Below are 14,993 nucleotides of genomic sequence, written 5' to 3' on the forward strand. Positions count from 1 at the left end.
CGGGGACCCAACACAGCCAAAAATAAATAAATAAATAACTTAATTAATTAAAAATAAAAAAGAAGACATTGTACCACAATGTTTATTGCAGCACTATTTACGACAGCCAGGACATGGAAACCACCTAAATGTTCATCTGACAAATGAATGGATAAAGATGTGGCATATATACACAATGGAATATTACTCAGCCATGAAAAGAAACGAAATTGAGTTATTTGTAGTGAAGTGGATGGACCTAGAGTCTGTCATACAGAGTGGAGTAAGTCAGAAAGAGAAAAACAAATGCCATATGCTAACACATATATATGGAATCTAAAATGAAAAAACCAACCTAGTAGCAGGGCAGGATGAACCTGCTAGCAGGGCAGGAATAAAGACAGAGACATAGAGAATAGACTTGAGGACACGGCAGGGGAGAGGGAAGCTGCAGCAAAGTGAGAGTACTATCGACATTATACACTACCAAAAGTAAAATAGTTAGCTACTGGGAAGAAGCAGCATAGGACAGGGAGATCAGTTCGGTGCTTGCGATGACCTAGAGGGGTGGGATTGGGAGGGAGGGAGGAAGGCTCAAGAGGGAGGGGATATGGGGATGTATGTATGCATATGGCCGATTCACTTTGGTGTACAACAGAAACTAACAGAGTATTGTGAAGCAATTATACTCCAATAAAGATCTATTAAAATAATCAAAAAAAAGAGAATCAACAATAGATACTATAACATTTTGGTGAAAGCTTGATGTAAAACAGGATATTTACATAGTCTCAAAGTATCTCCTCACAAGATACTTAGTAATCACAATGAGGAAAATAGCAACAAGTGATAAAAGCTATCACCAGTAACGGGACAAATCAACATCACATGCCTCCTGATGGGATGCACCAAGGACATACTATCACTTCTACGGTGTTCCTGCCAAAAATGTGTAACCTATATTTAATCTTGAGCAAGCCTTAGATAAACACAAATAGGGGGACATTCTATAAAATAAATGGGCTGCACTCTGCAAAAATGTTAAGGTCATGATAGATGATGAAAAATCAAGAAATTGTTTCAGGTTAAGAAATCTAAAAAGACTCAGCAACTAAATGCAATGTGGGATACTGCACTGAATCCTACACAAAAATATTCTTTTTTAGGGGGGGAATTATGGGAGTGGGGGTACTACTCAAAAAGGCATTTATTAGGTCAACTGAAGAAATTTCAATTAAGGTCTTGGATAACAGTATTATACCAATGTTCACTTCCTGATTTTAATCACTGTCCCATGGTTATGTGAGACTATCCTTGTTTTTGGAAATGCACATTGAACTATACAGGGGTAAAGGAGCACCATGTTTGGAAGTTACTCTCAAAAAAAAAAAAAAGATTATTATCAATATTATGTATACATATGTAGAAAAAAACGATAAAAGCAAATGTAGAAAAATGTTAACACTTATGGAATCTAGGTGAAGGTTATATGAGAATAAAAACTTTTCTCTATATCTGAATCTATTCCAAAATAATTTTTTTAAAAAGAAAAGGTCCTTTAGAAGAGCTCAATATTAACCTGTATTTCTTTGACTGTCCTATTTTGCATGACTACAGAATAGTAAAAACACTTTAATATGAGAATTGCAGGTGCATATGACATGCCTCACACAGACATATTAGATCCTTCTTGACCAAAAAAAATTATACTGGGCTCACATCCTCTTCTTCAGGCTTAGGAATTACTGAGAAATTTCTCAAGCTGAGAAAACTCACTCCTCATTAGGCATTCCTTTCCATTTCCTTTAATCTCCCAGATCAAATCTAACATTCTTCATAGAGCTCCCTCATCACACCCCAAGTAGAAATGTTCCAGTAACACTCCACATTCCTACAGCAATGTTTGCTTGGCAATCTGGAAGTACACTAGGTACTATCTTATGACATCTCTTATACTTGAAGTCTCTAACTGTAACTTTAACCTTTTCTTCTTCTTTACACTAGGAGCCAAAAGCAAGAAGCTTTGGCTTACTTTCTTTGCATGCCCATGAGAACTTAATAAAGCAATTAATATTTGCTGCTTTTATGTCAAGAATACAACCCCACATTTTTACAGCATTCTACTTTCCCAGGAAGCTCATGATATGTACTGTATCACTTAATTTTCAAAACAACTTGTGTGACTCATATATTACTATCTCTTTTTTTTTTTTTTTTTTTTTCTTTTTGCGGTATGCGGGCCTCTCACTGTTGTGGCCTCTCCCGTTGCGGAGCACAGGCTCCGGATGCGCAGGCCCAGTGGCCATGGCTCACGGGCCCAGCCGCTCCGCGGCATATGGGATCCTCCCAGACCGGGGCACGAACCCGTATCCCCTGCATCGGCAGGCGGACTCTCAACCACTGCGCCACCAGGGAGGCCCACTATCTCCATTTTATAAGAAAGGAAACTAAGGAAGAGAATTTGCTCAGTCACAGAGAAAGTGTGTATCAGAGCCATAGTAGAATCTGAGTCTTTCCTTACTATTTTTGGAGTCATGTGACCGACAGTAACCATGTCACAGAATATAATACATATCAATACATATAAGGGAGAGAGCAGAGAGCAGCATCTCTACTAAGTAGTCTTAAAATATGTAGCCCAAAGACAGCGCTTAGAACAATTTGCCAGTGTCTGCCGTCCCAACTGTGTAGGAAACTAATCAACATTCAGCAATATCCTGGGAGCTGAGACTACGCTTTCCCATGGGTGAAAGGCATTTACAGGCTTCAGGGAAGAATTCTGGAGTAGGATTGCCATGAGTCTGTTGCCTTATTCCTTAGGATCCACACTCTGTTGCCCTCCAATTCATTCTGAAACTGTTTACTCTGCATCCAGCAGCCGTTGCTCTTAGGGTTTACCTCTTGTTCTGCGATCCTTAATGCACTGTCCTGCCGGGCATCTCTGTCAGTCCTAGAGCTGGCAGGGGATTGAATTCGTTTGATTAGCCTCTGTTCACAGTCCTCCAGGCGCAGCCGGATATTCTTCAGCTCTGAAATGTACATCTTGGCCACAGTTTCCTCTTTGTCCTCTGTGAATGCACAAGCACAGAAGACCATTAAGCACGACAACGGAGACCAGCAACACTGGTTCCAGCAGACCTGATATTCCATGAATGAAAGCAAGGCCTTATGTGGGGAACCTTCTGCCTGTTCCCAAACTCCCTGCATTATATACTACTCTTTAAGGATCCAAACACGTAATTTCCACAGGAAAATGTGACAGGTTGATAAGCAATAATGAATGAAATATGGCCTCTTCTTCCATGATCTCATTTTGAGAATTCATCTCTACAAGTTTTTCTCTATCTTAAGTTTTTTAGCAACTCAAGTGGTAAAAAGGTGGTGATGATACTTTCTAGTTTATATGAAGGGTCCAGCAGCACCCTTCAGGGCTCTCATTCCACTTTCCTCTCCCTCTTCCCAAGACACACACCATTCTCCATGGACTTCATCAGGTGCTGGAAGTGGGTTTTACAAGCCTCCACCTCCTCTTCCAAGCGCAGACGATCAGCCACTGAGAAGAGCGCCGAGTCACGGCTCTCCTGCAGAAAGTCTTCGTAGTGGGCCTGCAAGTTCTTCATAACCTGGTGGTACTCCCCAGGTGCTGAGGAGCGGAGCTGCAGAGAAAAAGCCAGAGGACATTTCAGTGGAATGGGAATATAATACAAAATAGTGCACAAACCATAATTATAAACATGCTGATTTTTCACAAATTGAACCTGTCTATGAAATCAGCATTCAGATCAAGAAACAGGACATTACTAGTATCTCAGAAGCACTCTTTGTGCCCTCTTGGATGTAAACCTTAATGGTGGTTAATTCACCAGTATTCCCCTACTCCACACACTTATGCAAAAGTTTCTGGTTCCTAAGAGCCTCAAGCCCCTAACCCCAAAACAGTATCCCTGACTCCATTTTACACCAATTGGGTGAGGAGGAGTCTCACAGTAAGAAGTTCCTTCTGAAAAAAACCTGCCAATAGGTTATGAGCCTGCGGTAAAGCTGTCATAATTACCTTTTCCAGGTTCCAGGTTTTTACAAGGTCAAGGTCCTTCCTCAGATAGTTCCAGGAGATAAGGCTTTTGGTGTTAACATGTAGCTGATGCCAAAGGGCCATCACCTTCTGATAAGACTGCTCCACCCTACAAACAACACAGAACCTGGCTATAGCTTTTCTAAGGCTTCAGCTCCACACTAGAGACCTTCTAAGGAAAAAATGTGATTGCCTTAGCAGAACTGAGCTTATATGCTGAGCAGAGAGAGGCAATAAGTCAAATACTAACAACACAGGAATCTTTAGACCTAAATAAATTGAGATCCTCAAGCAATTTGCTACACTATTATATACATTATGTCAGCACATATTTAGCAATCTCATAAATGTTACCTGAATGTAATATAATTATGAGAAGTTAGAGAGAGGAATACCCAGGGAAAGCAATGATAGAGAAAAATAGAGACAAAATAACTCCATTTGAAATTGCTGAAAAATGACAACATGCTTAAAAAGCGATTTGCTGTGTTCTATATTTTTACAAAACTGCTAAAATGTTTAAAAGTTAATAGCAATTTAAGAAGTTCACCTGGCATATAAAATGCAACTGTAGTGTGAAGGGCTTGAGAAGATCTTTCTTAGCATCCCATGCCTAATTCAATCTCAACTTACAGATGACTTACAAACTCAGATACACAGACACACTCAACACACACAAAATTACTTTGAATTTCTTCAAGCTAAGAAATGTAAGATATATAGAATAGGATGGAAAACTAGAAGCTAGGATGTCAGACATTAAACCCATTAGTTCATCTTTCCATTTTCCAAAAATCCCACTAAAATGACTGTAAGGTTGAAATAAAAGTTCAGGAAATCTCAAAGAAAAATAAAAATACGAAGAAAGAAAAAACAGAAAGAAAATAAGAGAAAATGAGAGAAACAGTTCAGGAGGTCCAATCGCTGACAAATGGGAGTTCTTGAAAGCAAGAACAGAAAAAAAAAAACATAGAGAAGGAAATAATTAAAGAAATAATCCAAGAAAAATTTCCCCAGATCTGAAAGATATGAGTTTCCAGTTTGTGTTCAGGGTTAGCACAAGAAAGGCTCACCTGAAGACACAGCATCCCCTTCAAAGATTAAAGACAGAGAGGAGTTTAAAATCTTCAGAGATAAAGACGTCATTCACAAGGTTAAAGTATCAAACTGTTCTGTATCACGACTGTGGTAGAGGACACAATTCTATGCATTTGTCAAAATGACAGTATTGCTCACTACAAAGGCGGCATTTTACAGTTACATAAACTTAAAGAATGATAAAGAATGATAATCGTACTGTACTTCTCAACAACAAACCCTGGAAGCTGGAAAACAGTGGGCCAGTGCCTTCAAGGTTCAGAGTGAAAAGAATTTCCAGAAGAATTCTGTAACTGACCAATTCATTATGAAGGGAGAAGAAAGACATTTTCAGATATGACAGGATTCAAAAAATTTACTTCTCCTGCACTTTTTTTCAGCAAGCTACTGGAGAGTGTACTCTCCCAAACCAGGGAATAAACCAATAAATAAGACTTAGAATCTAGGAAGCAGAGGGTCCAACACAGAAGAGATGTAAAGGGAATCTTCAGGGTGAGGATGAAGGGAAATGCCAGGGAGGCAGTAATGAAGCAGGCCTACAGAGCACGTTCAGACTGGAAAAGCAAGACAGAATGGTTCAGAAGAGACGTTTCCAAGAGAAAATAAAATTGAAAATGACCTGGTGTTTAGCCATACTAAGAAGACTTTTACAGTAAAATAGGAGAGTTTGGGAATACATTCGTAAGATACAAATAAACAACTAAGCAAACTTAAAAACAAAACAATGATCAGCTCCAAGGAAACATAAAGTTATACAAAATAATTTGTTCATACATATATTCAATCACCTAACTCGTTCATTCTTTTCTTTAACAACCATTTATTGAGTACCTACTACATGTCAGGTTCTAGGTGATGAGGATACAGAGGTAAACAAAACAGACAAAAACCTCTATTCTTTTAGAACTTCTAAGGGGAGGGGAAAGGCAATAAACAAATTTATAATCTTTTGGACAGTATTAAGTGTTCTGGAGAAAAATAAAGTGTTCTGATGGGGAGAGGAGATAGTGGTAGACAGTGAGTGGGGTGGTAGTATATGAAGGTGATTAGATGAACTAAAGATGTGAGGGAGTGAATCACGTTAATATATGCAGAAAGCAGAGGAAATGCAAAGGCCCTGAGGCAAGAGTATGCTTGTGGTGCTTGAGAAACTGGAGCTGAGCACAAGCAAGGACAGTGGCAGAGGATGATTTAGAGAGGTAAGACGTGCTTGGGTAAGGCTTACAATATGCCCTAGAGTACTATGCGGTTCAGCTGTAAACAACTTAATGTAAAAATAACAAACAAGATACCGATTTTAAACAAAAATCATGACATAACTACATTTGGAAGATGGGCAAAGGAGAAGTGAATTACAGGTGTGTAGAAAACTAATTGTTAGAAAACTAATTGTTAATTTCCTAGAGTAGGAAGTCAGTAATTTCCAAAGTTGAAAAAAAATTAAGAAGTAACAGGAAAAAAATCACATTTAGACATTTGATGTTAAAAACCAGAAAAATTTGCTCAAAGAGTTGAAAATAGTTCACTCTGGGAAGCAGAACTCTGGGGTGGGGGAGGTGATTGCTAGTTTTTACTATAAGTTTTGTGGTATAATTCAACTTTTTAAAATCTTTATACGTATTTCAATAAAATATAAAGAAGAAAGTTAGCTGTCAGTACAAAAATCAACTATTGAGAGTAAACTGTTTATAACCAAGAATTATTTAAAAAAGAATTTTCACTGTTCTTTACCCATTCACCTGTCGATGGACATTTAGGTTGGTTCCATGTGGCACATATACACAATGGAATATTGCTCAGCCATAAAAAGAAACGAAACTGAGTTATTTGTAGTGAGGTGGATGGACCTAGAGTCTGTCATACAGAGTGGAGTAAGTCAGAAAGAGAAAAACAAATACCGTATGTAACGCATATATATGGAATCTTAAAAAAAGAAAAAAAAAAGGTACTGATGAACCTAGTTGCAGGGCAGGAATAAAGAGGTAGACATAGAGAATGGACTTGATGACATGGGGTGGGAAGGTGAAGCTGGGGCAAAGTGAGAGTAGCATCGACATATATACACTACCGAATGTAAAATAGTTGGCTGGTGGGAAGCAGCAGCGTAGCACAGGGAGATTGGCTTGGTGCTTTGCAATGACCTAGAGGGGTGGGATAGGGAGGATGGGAGGGAGGCTCAAGAGGGAGGGGATATGGGGACATGTGTATGCATATGGCTGATTTGCTTTGTTGTGTAACAGAAACTAACAAGGTATTGTGAAGCAATTATACTCCAATAAACTTTTTTTTTTTAAAAGAATTATCCCTGAATATATCTCAATTGACCATAGCATTTACTGAAAATCTACTATGTGGCTGGCAGTGTAAGACTTGATATCGTAATAGGAGATCTTTCCCAAAAGAATATTCAAAACTTGGTCTCTCTGTTCAAAATCACAAACGCAGAGTCATAACCTCCATCAGTTCACCCAGCAAAACAGCAGAGGTGGAAGTACAGATTGGCAGTTGAGCTGAGTTACCTGCTGGCCATCTCAATGGCATCCTTATTGGGTGGGGGGATAAGGAAGCAGACTGATGGCACCATTGCCTCATTCCCTGTGGGGCTGATCACTTTCCACTTGGTCCTCTGTGAATTATCTTCCAACACACACTCATCATTCCTGCAAATAGTGATCTGAAGAGACAAATTTACAAATCATTGCTAATGGATAAACCAACAACCTATTATTACCTGGTGGCTGATCCCAAGGCTATGAAATCCTTAAGGAAAAATTATTTTGGAGATCACCTAGGGAGAGTTTCTGATTTAGACAAAAGGATAATGTGTATAAATAAACAACCTAGGGAACATTGTGAAATGAAATAAATCAAGGAAGCAAGTGTTTATTAAATGCCTGTTACATGTCAAGTAACACAGTATATGAAATTTATAAGGAGACTGTAAGACCTGCAAGAGCAATCTCTCTGAACCTACAACCAACAGGGTAAAACTTAAAGGGACATAATACTCACAACTTTGCATTTCTGATACTTCTTCCTCCTCCCCTCCTGTCACCCCACCCAAATCCCTGAAATGTTTAAGCCTTTGAAATCACCAATTCTTTCTCTTAGGAGACGAGTAGCCAACAACATCATCTCTATTTTATAGACAGAAATACTGAGACAAAGAAAAGTACAGGAAAAGTTCATTTGTTCCTTTGTATAACAAATATTATTGAGCCTATTATGTGTTTGGAAGTATGCTATGCCATTAGAGATAAAAATGGTAAAAATCGTAAGCCAACAACCATGGTCTATATTCCACATATTCTGATGCAGTATTTGGTTACAACACTGTGTGACAAATGCAATTTACCAGGGAATGCATGGAAGGCACGAGGCCCAGTCTTGGTTAGAGAGGTAAAGAGATTATTCAGGATCTTAAAGCTACATTAAGGAATTTAGACTTTCTACACAGAAATGGGGAATTGAAGGGATATGGGAACAGATGTATATGTATAACTGATTCACTTTGTTATAAAGCAGAAACTAATAAAAAAAATTTTTTTAATTAAAAAATAAAATAAAATAAAACAATCCAGGTAAAGCAAAAAAAAAAAAAAATGGGGAATTGTTGTAGGACTTAGGCAGGGGAGTGATGTTAAAAAAATAATAATAATAATAATGCTGGACTTCCCTGGCGGTCCAGTGGTTAAGACTCTGCGCTTCCGCTGCAGGGGGCGTGGGTTCGATCCCTGGTCGGGGAACTAAGATCCCACATGCTGTGTGGCATGGCCAAAACATAATTAATTAATTAATTAATTAATTTTTAAAAAGACCATGCTGGTGGTAGGATAAAGAATGCATTGAATGGGGAGGCTGATGCAATGATCCAAGTGAAAGAAACTTAGGGTCTAACTTGTAGTAGCAGCAGGGACAGAAAGAAGTACCCTTGAGGGATACTTATTTAAAAGGTATTGATACTACTGACTTGATAGTCCTACTAGCTGTGGGGAGTAAGAGGGGAGGAGTCATGGATCTCTCCCGGGTGCTACAAAGCACCGTTTCTATCTACACTTAAGCAACTGGGTGGATAATGATGCCAATTACTGAGGCAGGGAGCAGGTCAAGATCATAGAGTTGAGGCTTATTTTTTTCATGATAGAAGAGATTTGAGCATGTTTAAGTTCTAATAGAAGAACTCTATCATTTGACCTTTCCCTGTTATCATAACCCTAACTGAAGGCTTCCCTTCTCCCTTGCTTCCTTCTGGAGCGGGAAGTACCCTTTCCGCCTCCTCACCTCGATCTGCCGGTAGTCACAGATGGCCTTGATGGAAATGGTGCTCTTTAGCACATGGTCGGGACTGCGTGGCTTTAGCTGAACAATGGATTTTGATCTCCCAACAAGACTGGCAACGGAACTCTTGGACTGTATAAGCTGCTCCTTCTCATCCTACAAAATGGGAAGAAAACGAAAAAGACATTAATGTTGCTCCTTGGGAGACTCAGTCAACAAAGAAAACTGAATGCTCCACTCCCTCCGAGAATGTCACTTCTCGGTTAAGTAGGGATCCTTGGTGGAGCCATCTTAGAAACATAGGGATAAAGAAAACAGGAGAGGATGCTTCTGTCTGCTACCAAGTGCTTTTATACTCAAATTTTGCAGCTTTCTCCCTGTGTCTTTTTCAATGAACCATAAAGCCACATGCAAAAACAAATAATAAATAAACTTAAAAAAAAGAATTTCTAGCTGCCAAATACAGCTATACAGCTAACAAAGGATTTTGCCAAATAAGGTTCAGAGAACATGGAAGTTAAAAACAATGATAATAACTAGGTCGTGGTTGTTGTTATTATCAAATTTCTCACTGGTAGAAGCCAGTTCTTGCCTCTCTGCTTAGGAGAAGCTAGTTATGCTCTTTAAATTTTTTTTTTAATAATGTTATCTCCCAAGCTCTATTACAAACATTTTATTTTCTTAAATTGAATCAAACTTTCTAGAGAAAGATCTTAGCTCTTCAACCAACAATCTATAAAGCAATGCTGTTGGTGAAGGTATTGGGACAAATGATTTAAGGTTTACCTTTCAGAGTCTTGCTGTGCTGTATTTATATAAATTTGATTGATTTGAAAGAGGTCTCATGCAAAATTGCAATACTCAAGTCTCTGCAAACCCAATTTTCTTAAAAACTAATGAACTTCTTGTCAACGAAATTGGTAGCAATCTACTACCAATTCCATTAAAGAGTAAAAGATAAGCTTTATCTCTTAACCAGGATGTTTCAAGCCCATTTTGAGGTATAAAAAAGTCCCCAGAAGAGGGCTTTCTTAGGATGGAAGTAGATGTGATGAGAGTAAAGAGTTAATAATGTTAAGAAATGCCATTAAAGAATTAAGAATATGCAAGTAAATAAAAAGAAATGCTTAAATAAACTACCTGTGCCTGTCCCCGGGAGCATGATTGGAAGAAATACAACTTTAACTTATTAGTTAAGAAAGAGGAATGGAATAGGTCAGGGAGACAGCCACACTGTTCCATTCTTGAGAGCTGGTCTACCCATTTCAGTTTCCTTGCAATAAAGATGTCAATTTCTGTCTAAACCACAGCCAAACGTCTCAAGCTCCAGAGACCAAGTGCTCAGCGTGGTAAAAGGTCTGAAAAGAACCAGAAGCCACGACAGATGCTCCCGAACCTGACGGACAAGCTGAGGACAAGCTGAGGAGCAGACCCAGGTGACTTCACGCCCCGATGACGCCGCCAACCCGATGCCCCTGACCTGGAGAGGAGGGAACAGAGCAGCGACCCTCGAGAAGAGAAGATATGACAACAATTGCAGAGGAGTTACCCTATGACAGGAAGGTACTCTGTGGGAGGGAGGAGATAATAGCCACGGATTATTAGATTCCTCCTTCATACCTGATGTACCTCCAAGAGCGACATTCTAGAGACAACATCGGAAAAGTCATTCCAAATTAATTAAATTCACAGGTTATTTGCGCAGGTGAAACACTGAATCTAAACCCATTCATAGCTTTACAATACCTGAAAGTGTTTTTTAAAAAATCAACTTATGTTCACTAATTCCCAAGTCTCACCCACGAATAAAATGACACTGTTTTGGGTTATTCTGGTTCTCTTATTTATAATTTTCTACTGAAATGTGAGACTACCCGCATTTCTCACACAGGAAAAGTAATTTCCCTACCACATATGCATTTCCATCTTAATCAGAGTTGTAGCTGGAGCCCTGTCTTGCAAACTCTGTGTAATATATGCTCAATAACTATAAGTAGTCTGCTGGTGATTCTACTACCACCACCCCTGAAGGAATAGTTCATTGGAGAAAATAAATGTAAAACTGATTTGGATTAAATACTACTTGCAAAACTATTTTTTTTTTTTTTTTTTTTTTTTTTTCAGTACGCGGGCCTCTCACTGTTGTGGCCTTTCCCGTTGCGGAGCACAGGCTCCGGACGCACAGGCTCAGCGGCCATGGCTCACGGGCCCAGCCGCTCTGCAGCATGTGGGATCTTCCCGGACCGGGGCACGAACCCACGTCCCCTGCATTGGCAGGCGGACTCTCAACCACTGCGCCACCAGAGAAGCCCGCAAAACTATTTTTAAAAAGTTAATACCACTACATAAATAAACTGAACAAATACTGCATTACACCTACATAAGATTTTAATGTTTCAAATACTTCATCATTACCAAAAGAAAATTCCCGAGGAGGAAAAAATTGGCTCAGGTCTAGTTCACTGGTGTTTTGTTTTATTCTCTTTGCACGAGAGAGTGAAAAAGAATTCGGTGTCAGCTAATCCCGTCAACCCTATTTTTCATGCTCTACACCCCCATCTTTGGCTCCAACGACTGAATTAAAATAGGAACAATGCAAAGAAACTTTGATGAGCACTATGTGGCTCAGGGGCACATGGCTAGGCCCTTACTTGCACAGCATACCCAAAGGACTCATTAGCAACTTCTTTAAGAAAAGAAAAAAGGAAAAGAACAACACAGATTAAACTCTAATTGAATGTGAGCCAAACTTTCTAACGGTGACCCACAGCCCTGGCGCTTTCAAGGATATAAAGAGCAGCAGCTGATGGGGTTTACTGTTTCTCAGAAGCAATCATCCCAGTGACACAACACCCACCATGGAGTCCTGCAGCAGGTCCTCCAGGCGGGATAAGCTGGTGTTGTGGTCGCAGGAGTACTTCCGTTTGATGGATTCTTGGAGGTTCCTCAGGAATGACTCCAGGTCTCGGGCGTCACTGAAGAACTGCGGGGATAAAAGGGAGGGGTGCCTTGCGCTCAATACATCACAACGCCAAGATGATAATGGAGAAAAAACCACCTTACCGTGCCTGCTGATTACACAATCCTGGATTACAAATGCCATGCCAGGGAAACAGTAGTGACAACTGCCACAAAGCCCACCGAACCCAACAGAACACTTAGTCTGCTTCACTCCTCAGAAATCACTGCTCTTTCCCCTCGAGTTTTGGCTAGTGGCAGCACTTGACTGTCAGGTTTATTTCATGAAAAGCCTAGAGGTTGAGTATCTCAATTCATTGATATGATTACAAAATGATCAGGGAGATTATTTAATTAAGAGAAAATCCAAACAGAGTTAAGAACTTATTTCCTCTTCCCACCCTCACCTGAAAACAAGCAGTATGTTCTTTTTCTTTTTTTATTTTATTTTATTTTATTTATTTATTTTTGGCTGCATTGGGTCTTTGCTGCTGCATGCCGGCTTTCTCTAGTTTCAGTGAGCGGGGGCTACTCTTCGTTGCAGTGCGCGGGCGGTGGCTTCTCTTGTTGCGGAGCGCGGGCTCTAGGCATCCGGGCTTCAGTAGCTGTGGCACGCGGCTCTAGAGCACAGGCTCAGTAGTTGCGGCACACGGGCTTATTTGCTCCGTGGCATGTGGGATCTTCCCGGACCAGGGCTTGAACCCGTGTCCCCTGCATTGGCAGGAGGATTCTTAACCACTGCGCCACCAGGGAAGCCCAAGCAGTATGTTCTTGATGTAGCAATAGATTAAAGAAAAAAAACCCAAAAAAACAAAAAACGGTTCTAATATTTTACAGCCCCTCCCATCAGGAGGTGGAGTCTCTTTCTCCCCCCGGCCCCCCGAAGCTGGGCAGGGGAACATCACTTGCTTTAGTCAATGGCACATTAATACATGTGACAGCAGAAAAAAATGCTTGTGCACCAGGGCCTGCCTTCTCTGGCTGCTTGTGGAACACAGCTGTTCTGTGAAGGAGCCTAGGATAGCCTACTGGATGCTAGAGACTTGCATGTGGACTTGTACCCCATCACCCCAACCAAATGTCAGACGTGTGAGTGACACCATTTGGGGCCAACCAGCCCCCAACCTGCCTGCCCACTGCCTACAGCCACGTGTCACCCAGGCAAGATGAAAAAAAGCCTTCAGCTGAGCCTAGCCCAGACTGCCAACTCACAGAATCTCGAGCTAACGGTTGTTGCTCTAAGCAACTAACTTTTGGGGTGGTGGTTTATACAGTAAAGGGTAACTGATACAGATGTGTTTCTAACCTCACCCCTCCCGTGTGCACGCTTGCAGGCACACACCAACACACGTAGTCACACTCACAATCTCTTGCCTGAATGAAAAAAAATATCCTCCTCATCCTCTCTGCACACACACACACACACACACACACACACAGTAGCCCACGTACCTGAAAGTAAGCAGTATTCTCTTTCACATGCTGCTCGACACACAAGCACAGCTGCTTCATCCACAGCAACTGGGACTGGACAGCAGCGCTGTAAGCCTGCAACAACCAGGCACACGGACAGAAGGGCATGGGTTTAACAGACCTGCTACACATGTGCGATGCACTCTTCCAAGTACACCTCTGCTAACACCAGAGAGGCCAACAGAGGATAAGTGGAGATACTTGACTGGCATCTGCTCAAAGTTTCCCACGAGACAGAGGTTTGTCTTTCATCCAACATGGTTTTGTTAGAAGGGGTTACCCAGAAAAGGCCTCTTCCACACTCATTTGCAACTAAATGACCTGGTCAGCAAAACCCAGGCCTAAGCCAGTCTCTCCTGGCTTCCTCCACTGCCTCTCTTCTCCGAGCACAGGCACCGCACCAAAAGGCACGCAGGGTCTGTCTAGACAGTTATCTGAAAAACTATGGTTCAGAATTCCCTGGCGGTCCAGTGGTTAGGACTCCACGCTTTCACTGCTGAGGGCCCAGGTTCAATCCCTGATCAGGGAACTAAGATCCCACAAGCCTCACGACGTGGGAGAAAAAAAAAAAAAAAAAAAAACCTTAAAAAAAAGAAAAGAAAAGAAAAAAAAAAGGTTCAAGTCACTTTCCCCGTGAAGCGAGGAGTTAATATCGTTTCTGTTGTTTCTCGTAGTATCCTCCTTAGACTATTAACAAAACTGTTTGCAGTCTTTTGGGGGCTGGGAAGAAAAGGGAGAAGACCCAAGACACATGATTCCCTGACCCTTGCTCCAAGTCCCTCATCAGAGCTAAGTCTCTGATTTGAATACTTGTATAGTAACAACCTCTGAGCACTTGACCCTCACACCTTCAAGTCACACACCTCCACAGTCTGCTTGGCTGGGTGGTTCTCAAGTGACAGAAGCTCGGCTGTATCTTGTAGAGACCGAAACACGTCCTGTTTCTCCTCCAGTTCCATTGTCAATTCCTGAAAATTGAATTCAATTTTATTCAGTAAGTGCTGTTAAGGGAGGAGCGCCCTACTTTAAAGGAGCCCGCAACCCAGGGTTAGTGCCAAAATGAGAGGCATAAACAGTGCACCCCAGAGGGTTTCAGAGAAGAGCACAAGTGCTGGAATTACAGGAGAATGAATCA

The 14,993-nt window shown here is 40.9% G+C and overlaps 1 protein-coding gene across 18 annotated transcripts in view; it reads right to left on the reverse strand.

Annotated features, from left to right (window-relative positions):
• The window catches only part of MACF1 (microtubule actin crosslinking factor 1), a gene marked incomplete at its 5' end in the record, with an annotated part of 344,512 nt that overhangs the window by 152,823 nt on the left and 176,696 nt on the right, over positions 1-14,993 (reverse strand). For all 18 annotated transcript variants that reach the window (XM_081226357.1, XM_081226358.1, XM_081226355.1 and 15 more), the window contains 8 exons: positions 2,878-3,047; positions 3,452-3,635; positions 4,034-4,160; positions 7,669-7,823; positions 9,431-9,583; positions 12,285-12,410; positions 13,838-13,933; positions 14,722-14,826. In XM_081226357.1, the coding sequence (XP_081082483.1) occupies positions 2,878-3,047; positions 3,452-3,635; positions 4,034-4,160; positions 7,669-7,823; positions 9,431-9,583; positions 12,285-12,410; positions 13,838-13,933; positions 14,722-14,826 (1,116 nt within the window). The remainder of the gene's footprint in view (positions 1-2,877; positions 3,048-3,451; positions 3,636-4,033; positions 4,161-7,668; positions 7,824-9,430; positions 9,584-12,284; positions 12,411-13,837; positions 13,934-14,721; positions 14,827-14,993) is intronic.

The sequence above is a fragment of the Mesoplodon bidens genome (genome assembly GCF_964165515.1).
Source record: "Mesoplodon bidens genome assembly, chromosome: 2".
Taxonomy (NCBI): Eukaryota; Metazoa; Chordata; class Mammalia; order Artiodactyla; family Ziphiidae; genus Mesoplodon; species Mesoplodon bidens.